Source organism: Ranitomeya variabilis, chromosome 1 (genome assembly GCF_051348905.1).
Source record: "Ranitomeya variabilis isolate aRanVar5 chromosome 1, aRanVar5.hap1, whole genome shotgun sequence".
NCBI classification, from domain to species: domain Eukaryota; kingdom Metazoa; phylum Chordata; class Amphibia; order Anura; family Dendrobatidae; genus Ranitomeya; species Ranitomeya variabilis.
The window spans coordinates 792,308,952-792,323,917 of NC_135232.1; the positions used below are offsets into that span (position 1 = coordinate 792,308,952).

General features: G+C 40.4%; 2 protein-coding genes across 3 annotated transcripts in view; both read left to right on the top strand.

Moving 5' to 3' along the window:
• LOC143767958 (neurturin-like) overlaps positions 1–14,966 on the top strand; it is a 428,017-nt gene that overhangs the window by 108,092 nt on the left and 304,959 nt on the right. The gene's annotated exons all lie outside the window — the stretch shown is intronic.
• LOC143798990 (uncharacterized) lies at positions 12,751–13,596 on the top strand. The gene is made up of 2 exons (XM_077281135.1): positions 12,751–13,168; positions 13,260–13,596. The coding sequence occupies exons 1-2, from the start codon at positions 13,155–13,157 to the stop codon at positions 13,594–13,596; spliced, it is 351 nt and encodes a 116-aa protein (XP_077137250.1). The 5' UTR covers positions 12,751–13,154.

The window sequence follows — 14,966 nt, forward strand, 5'->3', positions numbered from 1 at the left end:
TTTCAAAAGTAGTTTTTTTGGAGGTGGGCTGCTTGGGGAATAGAAATCTATTACTAAATTATACAGAATTGCAGTTATTTTTGCATTACCTGGAGGAATGTGGGTACTAAACAATTCATGAAATATTTTTTGACATATCATTAGTGATGAGTGAGTGTACTCGTTGCTCGGGCTTTCACGAGCACACTCAGGTGGTCTCCGAGTATTTATAACGGCTCGGAGATTTCGTTTTTGTTTTGATTTACGGTTGATAGCCAGCCTGAGTACATGTGGGGGTTGCCTGGTTGCTAGGGAATCCCCACATGTATTCAAGCTGTCTATCAGCTGTAAATCATGCAGCTGAGGCAACGAAAACTAAATCTCCGAGCACTTACAAATCCTCAGAGACCACCCGAGCATGCTCTGAAAACCCGATAGCTCCTTTGTGTGAACAGCACCACAGACAGACAGACCCTTTTTTGTGTGCATTAATATGCCAAGCAACCACCCCCTCCATGGATTGGCAGGCCGTGAGTGGTTGTCTCATCGACTTTTTTTGCACCTGTGCTAGGTGGGTCCACTGCATCCTGTTAGTGCATTTGTCTGGAGGTCTGCGCAGCTCTGCTTATACTTTTCTCAGTACATTGTAGTGACCAGTACGCTATTCCCAGCTCATGATTCTGGAGACACACACCCATAAATTAGAAGGGCTCTCATCGCTACAGAAATGCCAAACATGTGGATGCTAAATGTTGTTTAGGCACACTGTAGGGCTCAGAAGGGAGGGGGCATTTGGATTTAGGAGCTCAGAATTTGCTGAATTTATAGGGGGAGCAGGAGCCATTTTGCTTTTCCAGAGCCTTTCTGGTACCAGTAACGTGGTGTCACCCTATATTTCCATTGACAGATGACAGACCTGAGTTGGGACGTTTTTTGTGGATTTTTTGTGGATTGAGCTGAAGGTTTTATTGGGAACATTTTACATACTGTTTGAGATCACATTTGTTCATCGCTCTACGCTGAGCACTTACTTTGGGGTTTCCATCTAAATATCCGAATTATGTGATTTAAATGAAACCCCCTTACACTATAATGAGGCAGCAAAGTTACTTGGGGCTCCATCTGGCCTCTGTTCAGTGGTACACAAAACCGTGGGGGACTGCTCTTTTATGCACACCTTAAAAGACGAACACCACTTTGTTACAGGTGAGACGGCGTTCACAGTGCCTATGGAGCGCCCCCACACCGCCGCAGGGCCGAGGGGTACCCGGAGCCGGGCCTCTGGGTCTCAGTCCTGGGGTTGTCACGGTGGCTAGACCCGGTCCGTGGCCCTGTCTGTCAGTGGGGGACGTCCGGTGCAATAAGTGGTGTTGTAACGGTGCAGTTGTGAGGTGCAGGTCGCGGTAAATAACGAGGACACCAGGTTGCAGTCTCTTTACCTCTTTACTGAAGATCTCTGAGTCCTCAATCCAGAATACGGCTCACCAGGCTACGCAATTCCGGTCGGTCCAATGACACTTCCAGAGTTCTCTTCACAGGAGGAAATCTGTGCCTTCCCCCTAGCGCTATGTGTTGTAGTCCTTCCCTGCTGTGCTTACGGAAAGTACCCCACAACTGTTGTGTCTGTTTCTGATGTTCCCTCACAACTCGACTAGATGATGTTCTGCTAATCCTCCGTCCCTCCCTGAGGTTCGGGTAGGAACGGCACCCGTTTGACGGGTAGGCCTGGAGTTCTTCCGGGACCCTAGAGACGCCCCTCTCCCACAATTGCCTCCCAAGACTTCATAGGTGATTTGAGTTAGACAGCCCGCCTGAGACTGACTGCCCTGCCGCTGTTTGGAGTATTGCTTGAAGCTGAATGTTATTCTACTCCCTCGGCGTTCCGGTCACCGGTAGTGCGCCTCAGTAGGATGTTGCTTCGGTCTTACAGCACGACTCCTACTGGTATTTCTCCTTTGCGTGATCCCGTTTCTCACTCAGCACAATCTATCTCGCTTCTAATCCTTTCTTGGGTCCCGCCGCTTCCCGGAGCTGGCGCGGACCCGTTACGTTCTTTTCAATGCCAAGCCTCTGTCAGGATCCCACCCCTGACAGAGACCCTACTGTCTCTTCCTCCACAACACCCTCTGCCACCAGGTGTTGCTTCGTCCAATCCAGTCAGCTTTCTGATCTAACTTCCTGCCTGACCCCCAGTTTACCCACTATGGTGGGGAGTGGCCTAATGAATAGCACCCTTAGCTCCCCCCGGAGGCCCAGCTGTGAAATGTATTGGTGTCTGTGATACCTGATCAGATGAACTCCTTCAGTGCCATCGGACGCACCGCAGCTCCCCATAGTGGCGGAGCCACAGTACTGCAATGACCAGGAATCTGGGGCGCTGCACCTACATCTGCCTCATTATAGGGAATCTTTCGCTGGGGTTCTGTCTGAATCACATATTTCAGAAAATTACATGGAAACTCTTGTGTAAGCGCTCAGCGTAGAGTGCGGAATAAATGTGACAAATTTTCGACAGAATTATGATATTTTCATATATAAATGCAAAACATATCGAATCTTAATTTACCACTAACATATCGTAAAATTAGGGATGCCAACTTGATTTTTTATTTTTTCCGGACAGCTTCTCAAAAACTCATGGACAGCCAACATTTTCTATGCACACATTTGAAAACCATAATAAATCATAAAGTATTATGTAACATATGTCTATAGTACATTATTCTGATATTAAAGACTTTAACTACATTCACTGAGAACTGTAAATTGATGACAATTACAGTCACAATAATCTGTACAAGTTTATACAGCCTTGAGCATCATGGTCACATCCAATTTTCACACAATCGCTGAGATATGTAGAAGCATTCAAAAATGTACTATCTCATAAAGTGATACATGTCAGATTTGAAAAATGGGGCTCTGCAGATGGTTAAAATTGATTTTAGCGGTAACGGTTAAAATTAAACATCATCTTCGGTTAGACTATATAATAGTTCTTGAAATTTCTAAGAGGCTATAAAACTTAATTTATGATTCAGTGAGTGAGGTGGTCATACCTGTTGCTGTTGACAGCTTGTATGAGCTAGCAGATACTAGCACAAGACTGCTTACATGGGAATCAATTTCAGCAGTCTACACATATTGCATTCTAATGAACGTGTAGCCCTTTTGAATAAAAAAAAGAATCCAAAATGCAACTTTTATTGATATTTAGAAGTGCAGAAAAAATGATTTGGTTTTATTCAAATTTCCATTTTAAAATTCAAAGCATCCATTTATGAAGAGAAAGGAATAAGCCTCTTATTAGAATAAACTGACACCGGATGCTAAAAGAATTACATATTTGCAAGAGTATAACGATTGCAGTTGAAAAAAGTGTGACCGGGCCAGGCCCATGGAAGGAAGCCCCCCATTATAACAGGATGGGGGCCAACATTGTTGCGAGATGGGTGATATAATTACTGTATGGGGTTCAGAATGAGGAACATACATTATTAGTTTATGGAAATTTTATCAAGAGTCCCACAACGGTATCCAGCACACCTCAAAATCATGACATAAGACCAAAAATTTCCCCAGAACATATGAAGGGAAAAAGAGGCATAGGCTATAAATTTAAAAACCAATTTTAATGAACATAATAAAAAAATACAAAATATGTAGAAAAAAAGCAGGGTAAAGTTCATTAAAATGGCTGGGAACAATAACCACACCAGAAAATACAAAAATAAACAATTTGCTACAAGAGCAAGCCAGTACTAGAAGAGGTATATAACATACAATCAAATGGACAGGAACCAACAGTTCCTATAGTACCAAGTGTAATTAGCCTCAGTAGTAACCCATGACTTGCCCAATCTAAAGTGCTCTAATGTTACATCTGATAGATTTCTCTATATACTACAATGCAGTGTGTAAGCATATGGCACGCCATTGTAGACAAACAATAATGAACTTACAAATAACTGTCCTGGTGGGAGATGTTCCACAGCGACCCCGACAGCGCCGTTTCGCCTGACTGGCTTCCTCAGATAGGGGGCATGTGTGACACATGCCCCCTATCTGAGGAAGCCAGTCAGGCGAAACGGCGCTGTCGGGGTCGCTGTGGAACATCTCCCACCAGGACAGTTATTTGTAAGTTCATTATTGTTTGTCTACAATGGCGTGCCATATGCTTACACACTGCATTGTAGTATATAGAGAAATCTATCAGATGTAACATTAGAGCACTTTAGATTGGGCAAGTCATGGGTTACTACTGAGGCTAATTACACTTGGTACTATAGGAACTGTTGGTTCCTGTCCATTTGATTGTATGTTATATACCTCTTCTAGTACTGGCTTGCTCTTGTAGCAAATTGTTTATTTTTGTATTTTCTGGTGTGGTTATTGTTCCCAGCCATTTTAATGAACTTTACCCTGCTTTTTTCTACATATTTTGTATTTTTTAATTATGTTCATTAAAATTGGTTTTTAAATTTATAGCCTATGCCTCTTTTTCCCTTCATATGTTCTGGGGAAATTTTTGGTATTATTAGTTTATGGTAGCAAGTTGGGGAAATCATTACTGCATGGGACCTATTGGGGGACAATATTACTGTACGGGGGCCAGAATAGGGAAAAACTCATGGTTGCCCATATATTAATTCAGAGGGCCACAATTTTAGACTTTCAAACTGTTTTGAGGCCTAAAATGTGGACGCTCTTACTTAATGGTGACAGAAATGGTATAGGTTACTACAATATTGTTACCACTGGGTACTGGGCATTACTGTTGTATTTGAGCATAGAGACGGACATCACTACTGAATGGGGCACAAAGAGGATATTTATTATTGTATGGGACCACAAAAGAGGATATATGCATTAATCCTGTATGATGGTCATAGAGAGGGGGAATATCTACTGTGAGTTAGTCACAATTGGAGACATCACTACTGTAATATAGTCTATTTTTTCAAGACACTGTTACTATGGGGAACAAATGGGAAATACTGTTACTCTGCAGAGCAACAAGACAGCACTATTGATTATTTTCTTCATCTAGCCGATCATATAAGTGGGGGAAAAAGTGTAGATGGTGCTGTACAAGTGATTAGTCATGGATGTATGTGTTGTACTTTCTGCAGAGATGAGTCCTAACTTAAAGAAATCATAGAGATCTTAGCCGAACAAAGAAGAAAAGTGAAAATGAATTACTTCATTTGGAGGAACTACTGGTAAGTCACTGGATTTACAGCATACATTATATGATCTACTGAGACCCTGGGTATAATGTCACTGGTGGTAATATACTTATCAGTGTGGTGATACTATTTGGTCACTTTGTGGTGGTAATATGTGATCCAGGCATGTTCTGGCAATATTTGTCTCTTGTATCTGATGATATTGTTATATTGGTCTTGGTATAGTGGATTTTGTGCAGAAAAAGGATAGTGGTTATCCCCAGATGCTATATGGCGATTTTATATGTTCATTGTGTGATGGTATTTACCCCCAATTATGTCGTTTGTTATTGGTATAGCAGACTTGTTCAGTAACAATATAGTGACATTTGTTATTTGGCAACTGTATGACTACTATTTAGACGTAGTACTTAGAAAGTGTGGTACTGCCGTGTTTTTTATGGGATTGAGATTTATATATTTTATCAGTATACAGAGAGCTAGAGAGAGATCCACAGTGTGTGCAAAACTTTAGGTAGGTCTAGAAAATTACTGTACAGTAAAAATTTCCCTTAAAAACAGAGAAATTAGAGGAATCTAAAACAGATAAATATTTATATTGACCACCCATTGCCTTCAAACCAGCATCAGTTCTTCTAGATACACTTGTACACAGTTTTTAAAGGAATGCAGCAGTGAGGTTCTTTCAAACATCTCGGAGAACTAACCACAGTTCTTCTGTGAATGTTGCTTGTGCAAAACCTTCTGTGTCTTCATGCAATCCCACACAGACTCGATGATGATACATCAGGGCTCTGTGGGGACCTTCTGTGCTTTTAGGACTCTGCTTCCCTTTTTTATACTAAAGCACTGCGGAATATGTTAGCGCTATATAAAAATAAAGATTATTATTATACTGAAGATAGCTCTTACCCATTTACATGCTTTAAATGTAGTGTTTGTTACTAGCTGTGTTATATAACGGGCACCTGACAGTAGCTGATGCGATAGAGTCTCCGATGTCATCAGTTGCCACCCTTTAAATATTGCTATCAGCAGCATTTAAAAGTCTTCAAGAAAGCAATCATCAGGGTGCGCATTGGTTCCTATCACAGCCAGTTATGACTTTAATACAGTTTCTCTTTATTTCAGTGTAACTTCAAATATTCAGTCTATCCCAAGCTTTTATCAACAACTTAAACAGGTACAAATCTTCCAATGTCAAATTTGCCTTTTTTTCTCTTCTTTTGTGTTGTCTAACACACACAAAGGAAATAAACATGTGTGTAACACAGCATGTGTAATTGCAATAATTTTCTGGGAGAAACACTTCATTTTCTGAAACAGTTTCAAGAGGAGTTACAACAACACTTCTGGTGACAGTCCATATACTGTATATGTATATACACACACACACATGTGTCAATATATAAATGTGCACATATATGAGATAAATAGATAGATAGATAGATAGATAGATAGATAGATAGATAGATAGATAGATAGATATGTGTATGTGCAATGGGCAAAATAAGTAATGAACACATCACCAATTTTTGTAAGTAAATATATTTCTGTTATTGACATGATTTTCTCACCTGGGTCTGGCTACCATACATCAGAAGTTTGACATTCAGTTATGAAGGCCTATTCATGGCGTTGCCCACGTCATCTCCAGATGAATCTCCAGCTATCATTGCATCCAAGACAAAAACAAGACTCCTCACTGAAGAACATATACCCTCCATTTCAACCTCCATTGTCATCCTGATCTACACCAAGATAGCCTTTAATAGTGGTGGCGTGAGGTCAAGTACAGAATAAATCAATTGTGGAACTAGTGGTATGACCATTTTTCCAAAGTGTCCAAGGAGCCATTTTTCACTATGACATCAGGTCACATGTTGCTCGTGCTACTGTGAGCAGCAACCATGGCAAGCAGTATATCTGGACTTGTTTTTGATTGCGTGTACTGTGTATGGCATCAGATTATTTTTTGTGAACCCATACACTGAAATAGGTGAGACTCTTCCGATTTATGGGAGAAACCAGTACATGCTACGATTTTTCACACACACATTCAGTCAGTGAATAAAATCACTCAACTGCACTACTACATTGAATAATATTGGTCCAATTGTTGTTAGTTTTTTTCACAGAAAGCACTGGCACCGAAAATATGGTGGGGGTATGGTCGTGTGAACGAGCCATAACACATAGGAAACATCAAAATTGCTTTATCTGAAAATAATCAGCACAGTAAATTACTCATATTGATAAGGAGACAAGTGTTATACGCGTAACAGAGACTACATATAAAAATGTAAAAACGTGCATGAATGTGTGCCACCATATAGCATGTTGGTAAACTGGCAGATATCAAGTAATTAAAAACTAATGAAAAATCAACAGATTAAAGCAAATTAATTTTGGAACCGCTCGTATAACTATATAAGCTACACAAATACCAGTAGAGGTAAATTAATGATGTCAAATAAAATCAAGTTTCTTATTCATAGCTTGCAGAATACACGTCCCCAACTAAAATATCCAAAAAGACTTACGATTGAATAGTTTTGAGATATGGTCACAACCTCTAACTGGTGGACTTTAGAGATGAGCAGTTCTTAGAAATTTGAGTTCACCGGATTCAAAAAACTTTCCCCAAAAGCTTAACTGTCATTTTACTTTTTATTTATTACATAAATTAATAGTACAAATGGAAATAAGAAACTTTGTAATATATCTTCTCAGAGAAATCTGCTTCTTTCTCTGCCTGGAGTGATTATTTACTCTCAAGTAATGGGTAAAATCTGGATTCAGTGAACATAATATTTCTCATGTTGGTGCTTTTAAAATTAACTGGAGTGTGGAAGAGCTAGAAGACAACGACATTCTGCTGCATATTCTCCTGACATGACAATTAGTTCTGCATAGAACATGATGAACACCAGCCTGTCATCTTCTATATCAGTAGTGCAAAAAAAATCCATATTCACTAAAGAGTAAAGACAGATTTTACTTGTAAATTGAAAATGAATGACCAGTTGAAGAGGAGAATTAAGCTGATTTATTTAATAAGATATATTACAAAGTTTCTTATTTTCTTGTGTACTCTTGTTTTATGAATTAAAAAAATAAAGTGATGGCTACTATTTAAATGCATATCATTAAAATGAACCTGTCAAGTGATTCATATTGCCCGAACCACTGACAATATGAATCAGACATTAGCTGCGTTATTATAGTTAGGTTTGTTTTACTCTGAAATACTATGCGTCTAAGATGACCAGTCCAAACCAGTCCCTCAACGGCTTCTTCTCGGTCATCTGAGGCACATAGTCTCCATACTTTTCAAAGTATGTTTTCTCTAAACCAGTGTTCCCCAAATCCAGTCCTCAAGAGCCTCCAACAAATCACTCCTGCTGGTGGCTCATGTGGACTGGATTTGAGGAACACTCTTGTTGGTGGCTCTTGATGACTGGATTTGGGGAATACACCTGTTTGTGGCTCTTGGGGACTGGATTTGTGGAACACTCCTGTTGTTGGCTCTTGAGGACTGGTTTTGGGGAACACTCCAGTTGGTGGCTCTTGAGGACTGGATTTGGGAAACACTCCTGTTGGTGGCTCTTGAGTGCTAGATTTGTGGAACACTCCAGTTGGTGGCTCTTGAGGACTGGATTTGGGAAACACTCCTGTTGGTGGCTCTTGAGTGCTAGATTTGTGGAACACTTCAGTTGGTGGCTCTTGAGGACTGGATTTGCAGAACACTGCTCTAAGGGGTAGGTAGGTATAGGTATTGCTAAATATTGTCTAACATTAAAAGCCATTTAAGCAAGTAGCACTGTTGTTTAGCTGCTTGCATTGTTGTCTTGCAACATACCAGGTTTGAATCTCATGAAGAACATCTGCTTGCAGTTTGTATGTTCTCCTTGTTTTTGTGCATGAATTCTCCCGGTACTCTGTTCTTCTTCCACAATCTAAAAATCTTTTAATAGATTAATTTAGATCTTTGGCTCAATAATTACAGATAGTGATGAGCAAGTGTACTCGTTGCTCGGGTTTTCCAGAGCACGCTCGGGTGGTCTCTGAGTATTTGTTAGTGTTCGGAGATTTAGTTTTCCTTGCCACAGCTGAATGATTTACAGCTACTAGCCAGGCTGAGTACATGTGGGTGTTGCCTGGTTGCTAGGGAATCCCCACATGTAATCAAGCTGGCTAGTAGGTGTAAATCATTCAGCTGCCATGATGAAAACTAAATCTCCGAGCAGTCATAAATGCTCGGAGACCACCAGAGCGTGCTCGGGAAAACCCGAGCAACGAGTACACTCGCTCATCACTAACTACAGAGACTAATATGAGCTATGACAATCTGTGCACAGCGGTGCAGAATATGGTGGCCCTATATAAAGAAGTAACATAAAGATGGGGTCACGCAGCTTTGGAGGCTAGCTCCAATCTGACTGTGGGTATGGGATCCTTTAAAAGTCAAAGTATTTTTTACTATATGAAATAAAATAATTATTAATGAAAAAAAACATTTTGGTTTCCATCAATGAAGAGCAAGTATAGTGGAAACTGTTTTTCCATGTTTTCCTGTGACGTTTTGTGCCCTTATGCCCTAGAATCTTTGTTGAGGAAGAAATATACATAAAACTCCTCAAAGAAACATATTGTTCCCATCTGTAAGATATGTTAAACTGAGACAGATACTCACTTTGCAATGACCCTAAACCATCTAATGTGTTTATAGCCAGTCCATATATAGCTTGGAGATTTGTTAGAGAAGTTGTATTGGAACGCGAGCATCCCTGGCATAGGAACCACACTAGGCCTTACTAAACTGCACTCTCAGCTTTCCATTGCCCCTTGATAGAGTGTCTGATTGAAATCCTAAAACCTATATGAAGAGAAAAACGTTTAGCCCAGCCTATATTAACCCCTTGCTGACATCGGGCATACATTTACGCTGATGTCAGACTCCCTCCCTTTGATTTGGGCTCCGGCGTTGAGCCCACATCTTTTCCACCCAGTGGTCGGTGCTCATAGCAAGTGAGTAATTCTGCTATATAGAGGCGATCTGATCATCGCCTCTATGTAGCAGAACTGATCGTGTTGTGGTAACTTCTAGTCTCCCATGAGACTATTGAAGCAAGGCAAAAGTAAAAAAAAATGTTTTTAAAAATATAAAAGAAATAAAAAAATATAAAAGTGCAAATCACACCCCCTTTCGCCTCATTCAAAATAAAACAATTAAAAAAATCAAACATACACATATTTGGTATTGCCGCATTCAGAATCACCTGATCTGTCAATAAAAAAAGGATTAACCTGTTCGCTAAATGGCGTAGCAAGAAAAAAAGTCAAACGTCAGAATAAAATTTTTTTGGTCACCGCGACATTGCATTAAAATGAAATAACTGTTGATCAAAAGATCATATCTGCACCAAAATGGTATAGTTAAAAACGTCACCTCGGCACGTAAAAAATAAGCCCTCACCCAACCCGAGATCACAAAAAATGGAGATGGTACGGGTATCAGAAATGGAACAATTTTTATTTATTTTTTTTTACAAAGTTTGGAATTACTTTTCACCACTTAGATAAAAAAAAACCCTAGACATGTTTGCTGTCTATGAACTCGAAATGACCTGGAGAATCATAATGGCAGGTCAGTTTTAGTATTTAGTGAACCTAGTAAAAAAGCCAAACAAAAAACAAGTATAGGGATTGCACTTTTTTTGCAATTTCACCGCACGTAGAATTTTTTCCCATTTTCTAATACACAACATGGTAAAATCAATGGTGTTTTTCAAAAGTACAACTCTTCACACAAAAAACAAGCCCTCACATGGCCATATTGACAGAAAAAAAAAGTTGTGGCTCTGGGAAGAAGGGGAGGGGAAAACGAAAAAGCAAAACCACAAAAAGCACAGGGAGTTAAGGAGTTAAGGTCATCCACCATAAAAGTCTTGTGGACCACAATTACATTTAGAACACGTTCTGTTCTAACAGAGTAAGAATATGAAATACTTAGTACATATAAACATTTGTAAATGTGTGCAATACATTGAAATGGAAATGATGAATTTAGTTGATTTTATAATAGAAACTGAAACTATATTTAGCAGATTTGTTTGAAATGTAGATGGTTTATGGGCCATTCGGAGGGTAATGCACTAATTAGCATGTATGCCAAGGTTTATTTTACTTAGTCTAGTTCTCATGCCGCACACTTGCTATTCTGAAAGTTGTATTGACTGATTAGTATGTGGCATACTCCATGATATGAATATTTCATAGAATATTTCCAAAGTGCAGTTCAAGACAAGCCTGTTTATCATGAATAGGTCAAAATGAAGTTTGTTAAGTTTGAAAGAATTGAAGATGTCAACTGCCCTGATTGTTTTTCATTTATAAAAACATAAAGGAATTGTTTCTCAGCATATCTGTGTGTATTTCAGTCTGCTATTAGAGATGAGGGGATCTTTTCATTTTTTATATTGCCAGGTTCACCAAATTTTCTGTACTATTGAAAAGCCATTACTTACCTTGAAAAATGAGAGACAAAAAGAAAGAGAGAGAGACTTCTTGTTTGTAATGTGTGGAGAATGAAAAAAAAGGCTATTAGTAAGGTGCTGTTACTGCAGTATATCTCAAATCAATCAGTTCAGTCACACTGAGTGACTATGCAGCTACAGCACTTCCCTCTGTATCACTTTAATCTTTGGTATACTGTTCACAGACTGAGGGTGGGGTCACACTTGACCATAATACGGACGAGTGCAATGCGCTAAAAAATCGCATTGCGCTCGTCCCAATGTTAATCTATGGGTCAGCTCCCATCACCCGATATTTTCTCACCCGTATTCTGGATCCGAGTGAAATCGCAGCATGCTGCGATTGTCAGCGTATCTCGGCCGAGAATCGCCAATGCAAGTCTATGGGTGCGCAAAAAAATCGGATTACACACGGACCATGCGTGTGCATTGCGAGAAATACGGAAGACTTCTCCAGATGACAGGAAATTGAATCATCCATTATCAGGAAGCTTTGGCATGCTAATTTCTGGCCCACGCTGGATTGCAAAGCAGGAAGCACGCCTCCACGGAGTGTACTGTGTAGCAGCATGGCCAGGCATATAAATGTTGAGATGCTGATTGCTCTGGTCCATGATAAACCAGAATTATGGGACCAATGCGACGCACATTATGCGGACCGTGCACGTAAAGACGCAGCATGGAGGGCAATCTGTCGCCACATGTTCCCCGATTTTGATGAGCGACCTCAAGAGGTTCAGCAAGAAATTTGTAAGTACCGTCCTTTACCAAAAAATGGGCTTTTATATTGGGTTCCTGATAAAAATAGGCATGAACACATCATATGTGGTGTGTTTATGAGTGATGTAAATGTTCAAAGCTCTTGGTTGAGGCTGCAAAAACATTAACAAGACACACAAATATGGTTCAAATGTAGTAGCTATAGTCCTTTAATATATTACCAAGGGAGTTTTAGGTCCCCTTAGGCTCCAGGGCCTGTGTGTGATTGCAAACCCTGTACCTGTTGAAGTTATGTGCTTGGCCAGCATGGTGGCTCAGTGGATATGAGTCCTGGGTTCAAATCCCACCAAGGACAACATCTGCAAAGAGTTTGTATGTTCTCTCCGTGTTTGCGTGGGTTTCCTCCGGGCACTCCGGTTTCCTCACACAATCCAAAGACATACTGATAGGGAATTTAGATTGGGAGCCCCATTGGTGACAGCAATGATAATGTCTGTAAAGCGCTGCGGAATATGTTATCGGTATCTAAAAATAAAAATTATTTATTATTATTTGTTATTCCAAAAACAAATTTTGTTTCTTTGCAGTGAATGATGTCACTAGACGCTGGCGGAGTTGCCGGGACCAATACCGGCATGAACGTCAAGTTTCTGGGCGGAGTGGTGATGCAGCAACAAAAAAAAGGAAATATATTTATTTTGATCGGCTTAATTTTCTTGCACCGGTGATGGAGCTCAGACCGTAAGTGCATGCATGTCACAAAATATTTTACACATCTTCTAACGTGAATATGTTTCTAATTTTTGGCTAAAAAATCCTTTTTGAACTCCAGAACAGAGTCAAATCTGACAGAAAGGGAGACTGCATCTGACTCGGAGTTGGTGATTGACCCCATTGGTCAAGGTTCCGAAATGGCTGGACCATCAGGGCAAGCACCAAGCAGCAACCAACCACCACCACAACCAGCAGCAGCATCTTCTGCCACACAGGAGGCCAATCCAGAGGTTGAGGAAGGAGCCCAGAGCAGCAGTCCAACCTTGGCTCTGGATACATCACCACAGCCTACTACAAGACCAAACCGTGGTCGGCGCAGAAGGGTGGCTTCTAACCCTGGCACCAGGAGGCAAGTGGATACAGGGGTGTTGGACTTTGTCAAGGGCTGCACATGACAATGGGGAGGAAGCGTACTTCCGCAGTCTTGCCCTCTATTTACGCCCCAATCCACGCTCGCTCAGGCTGTGGACCAGAGGTTGTCTACAAATTGTGATTGATGCGGCAACACCCCCAAACAACCCGACTCATGTGTTCAACTACCTCGAACGGTGGCAAATGTCAGCTACAAACCTTCTGGCGGTACAAGACCTTCCACAGGAACAAACCCAAACAGTCGCAGCACCACCCCTGCCACGTATAGCTCAACAACAACAGCCTGGCCAAAGCACCCAACAACACCAAAACAGGCCAATTAATGAATATCCAGCAAATGCCCAATCTGACCACTTGAACAGACACATGTTTGGAGGCTGGGCCCAACATGTGTCTGCTCGACATGGCCATATTGGGGGGTATGACCAAATGGGTCAATACAGTACACAGGACTTGATGCCCTTCCACCCTCAACATCAAGTTTTACCTCACACACAGGATAGAAACTTGCAACAACACCCTACATATATATCTGCCATACCACAGGTTGACAGTCTGGTTGGTCCACCACCTAGGCCAAGTTTCGCACATGCTGGACACCCGCCATCACCATCGCCACCCCCAACCTACCAGAACCTGTAATTTCTTCTAACAAGGTTTTGGCCTGTCATTTAGGTTTTTTATGTGCTAAGTTATTTGCGCCCTTGGCATGTTCTGGTTTCTGGTTTCCTCTGGTTAACCCCTTCACCCCCAAGGGTGGTTTGCACGTTAATGACCGGGCCAATTTTTACAATTCTGACCACTGTCCCTTTATGAGGTTATAACTCTGGAACGCTTCAACGGATCTTGGCGATTCTGACACTGTTTTCTCGTGACATATTGTACTTCATGATAGTGGTAAAATTTCTTTGATATTACCTGCGTTTATTTGCAAAAAAAATGGAAATTTGGCGAAAATTTTGAAAATTTTGCAATTTTCCAAATTTGAATTTTTATGCCCTTAAATCACAGAGATATGTCACACAAAATACTTAATAAGTAACATTTCCCACATGTCTACTTTACATCAGCACAATTTTGGAACCAAAATTTTTTTTTGTTAGGGAGTTATAAGGGTTAAAAGTTGACCAGCAATTTCTCATTTTTACAACACCATTTTTTTTTAGGGACCACATCTCATTTGAAGTCATTTTGAGGGGTCTATATGATAGAAAATACCCAAGTGTGACACCATTCTAAAAACTGCACCCCTCAAGGTGCTCAAAACCATATTCAAGAAGTTTATTAACTCTTCTGGTGCTTCACAGGAATTTTTGGAATGTTTAAATAAAAATGAACATTTAACTTTTTTTCACAAAAAATTTACTTCAGCTCTAATTTGTTTTATTTTACC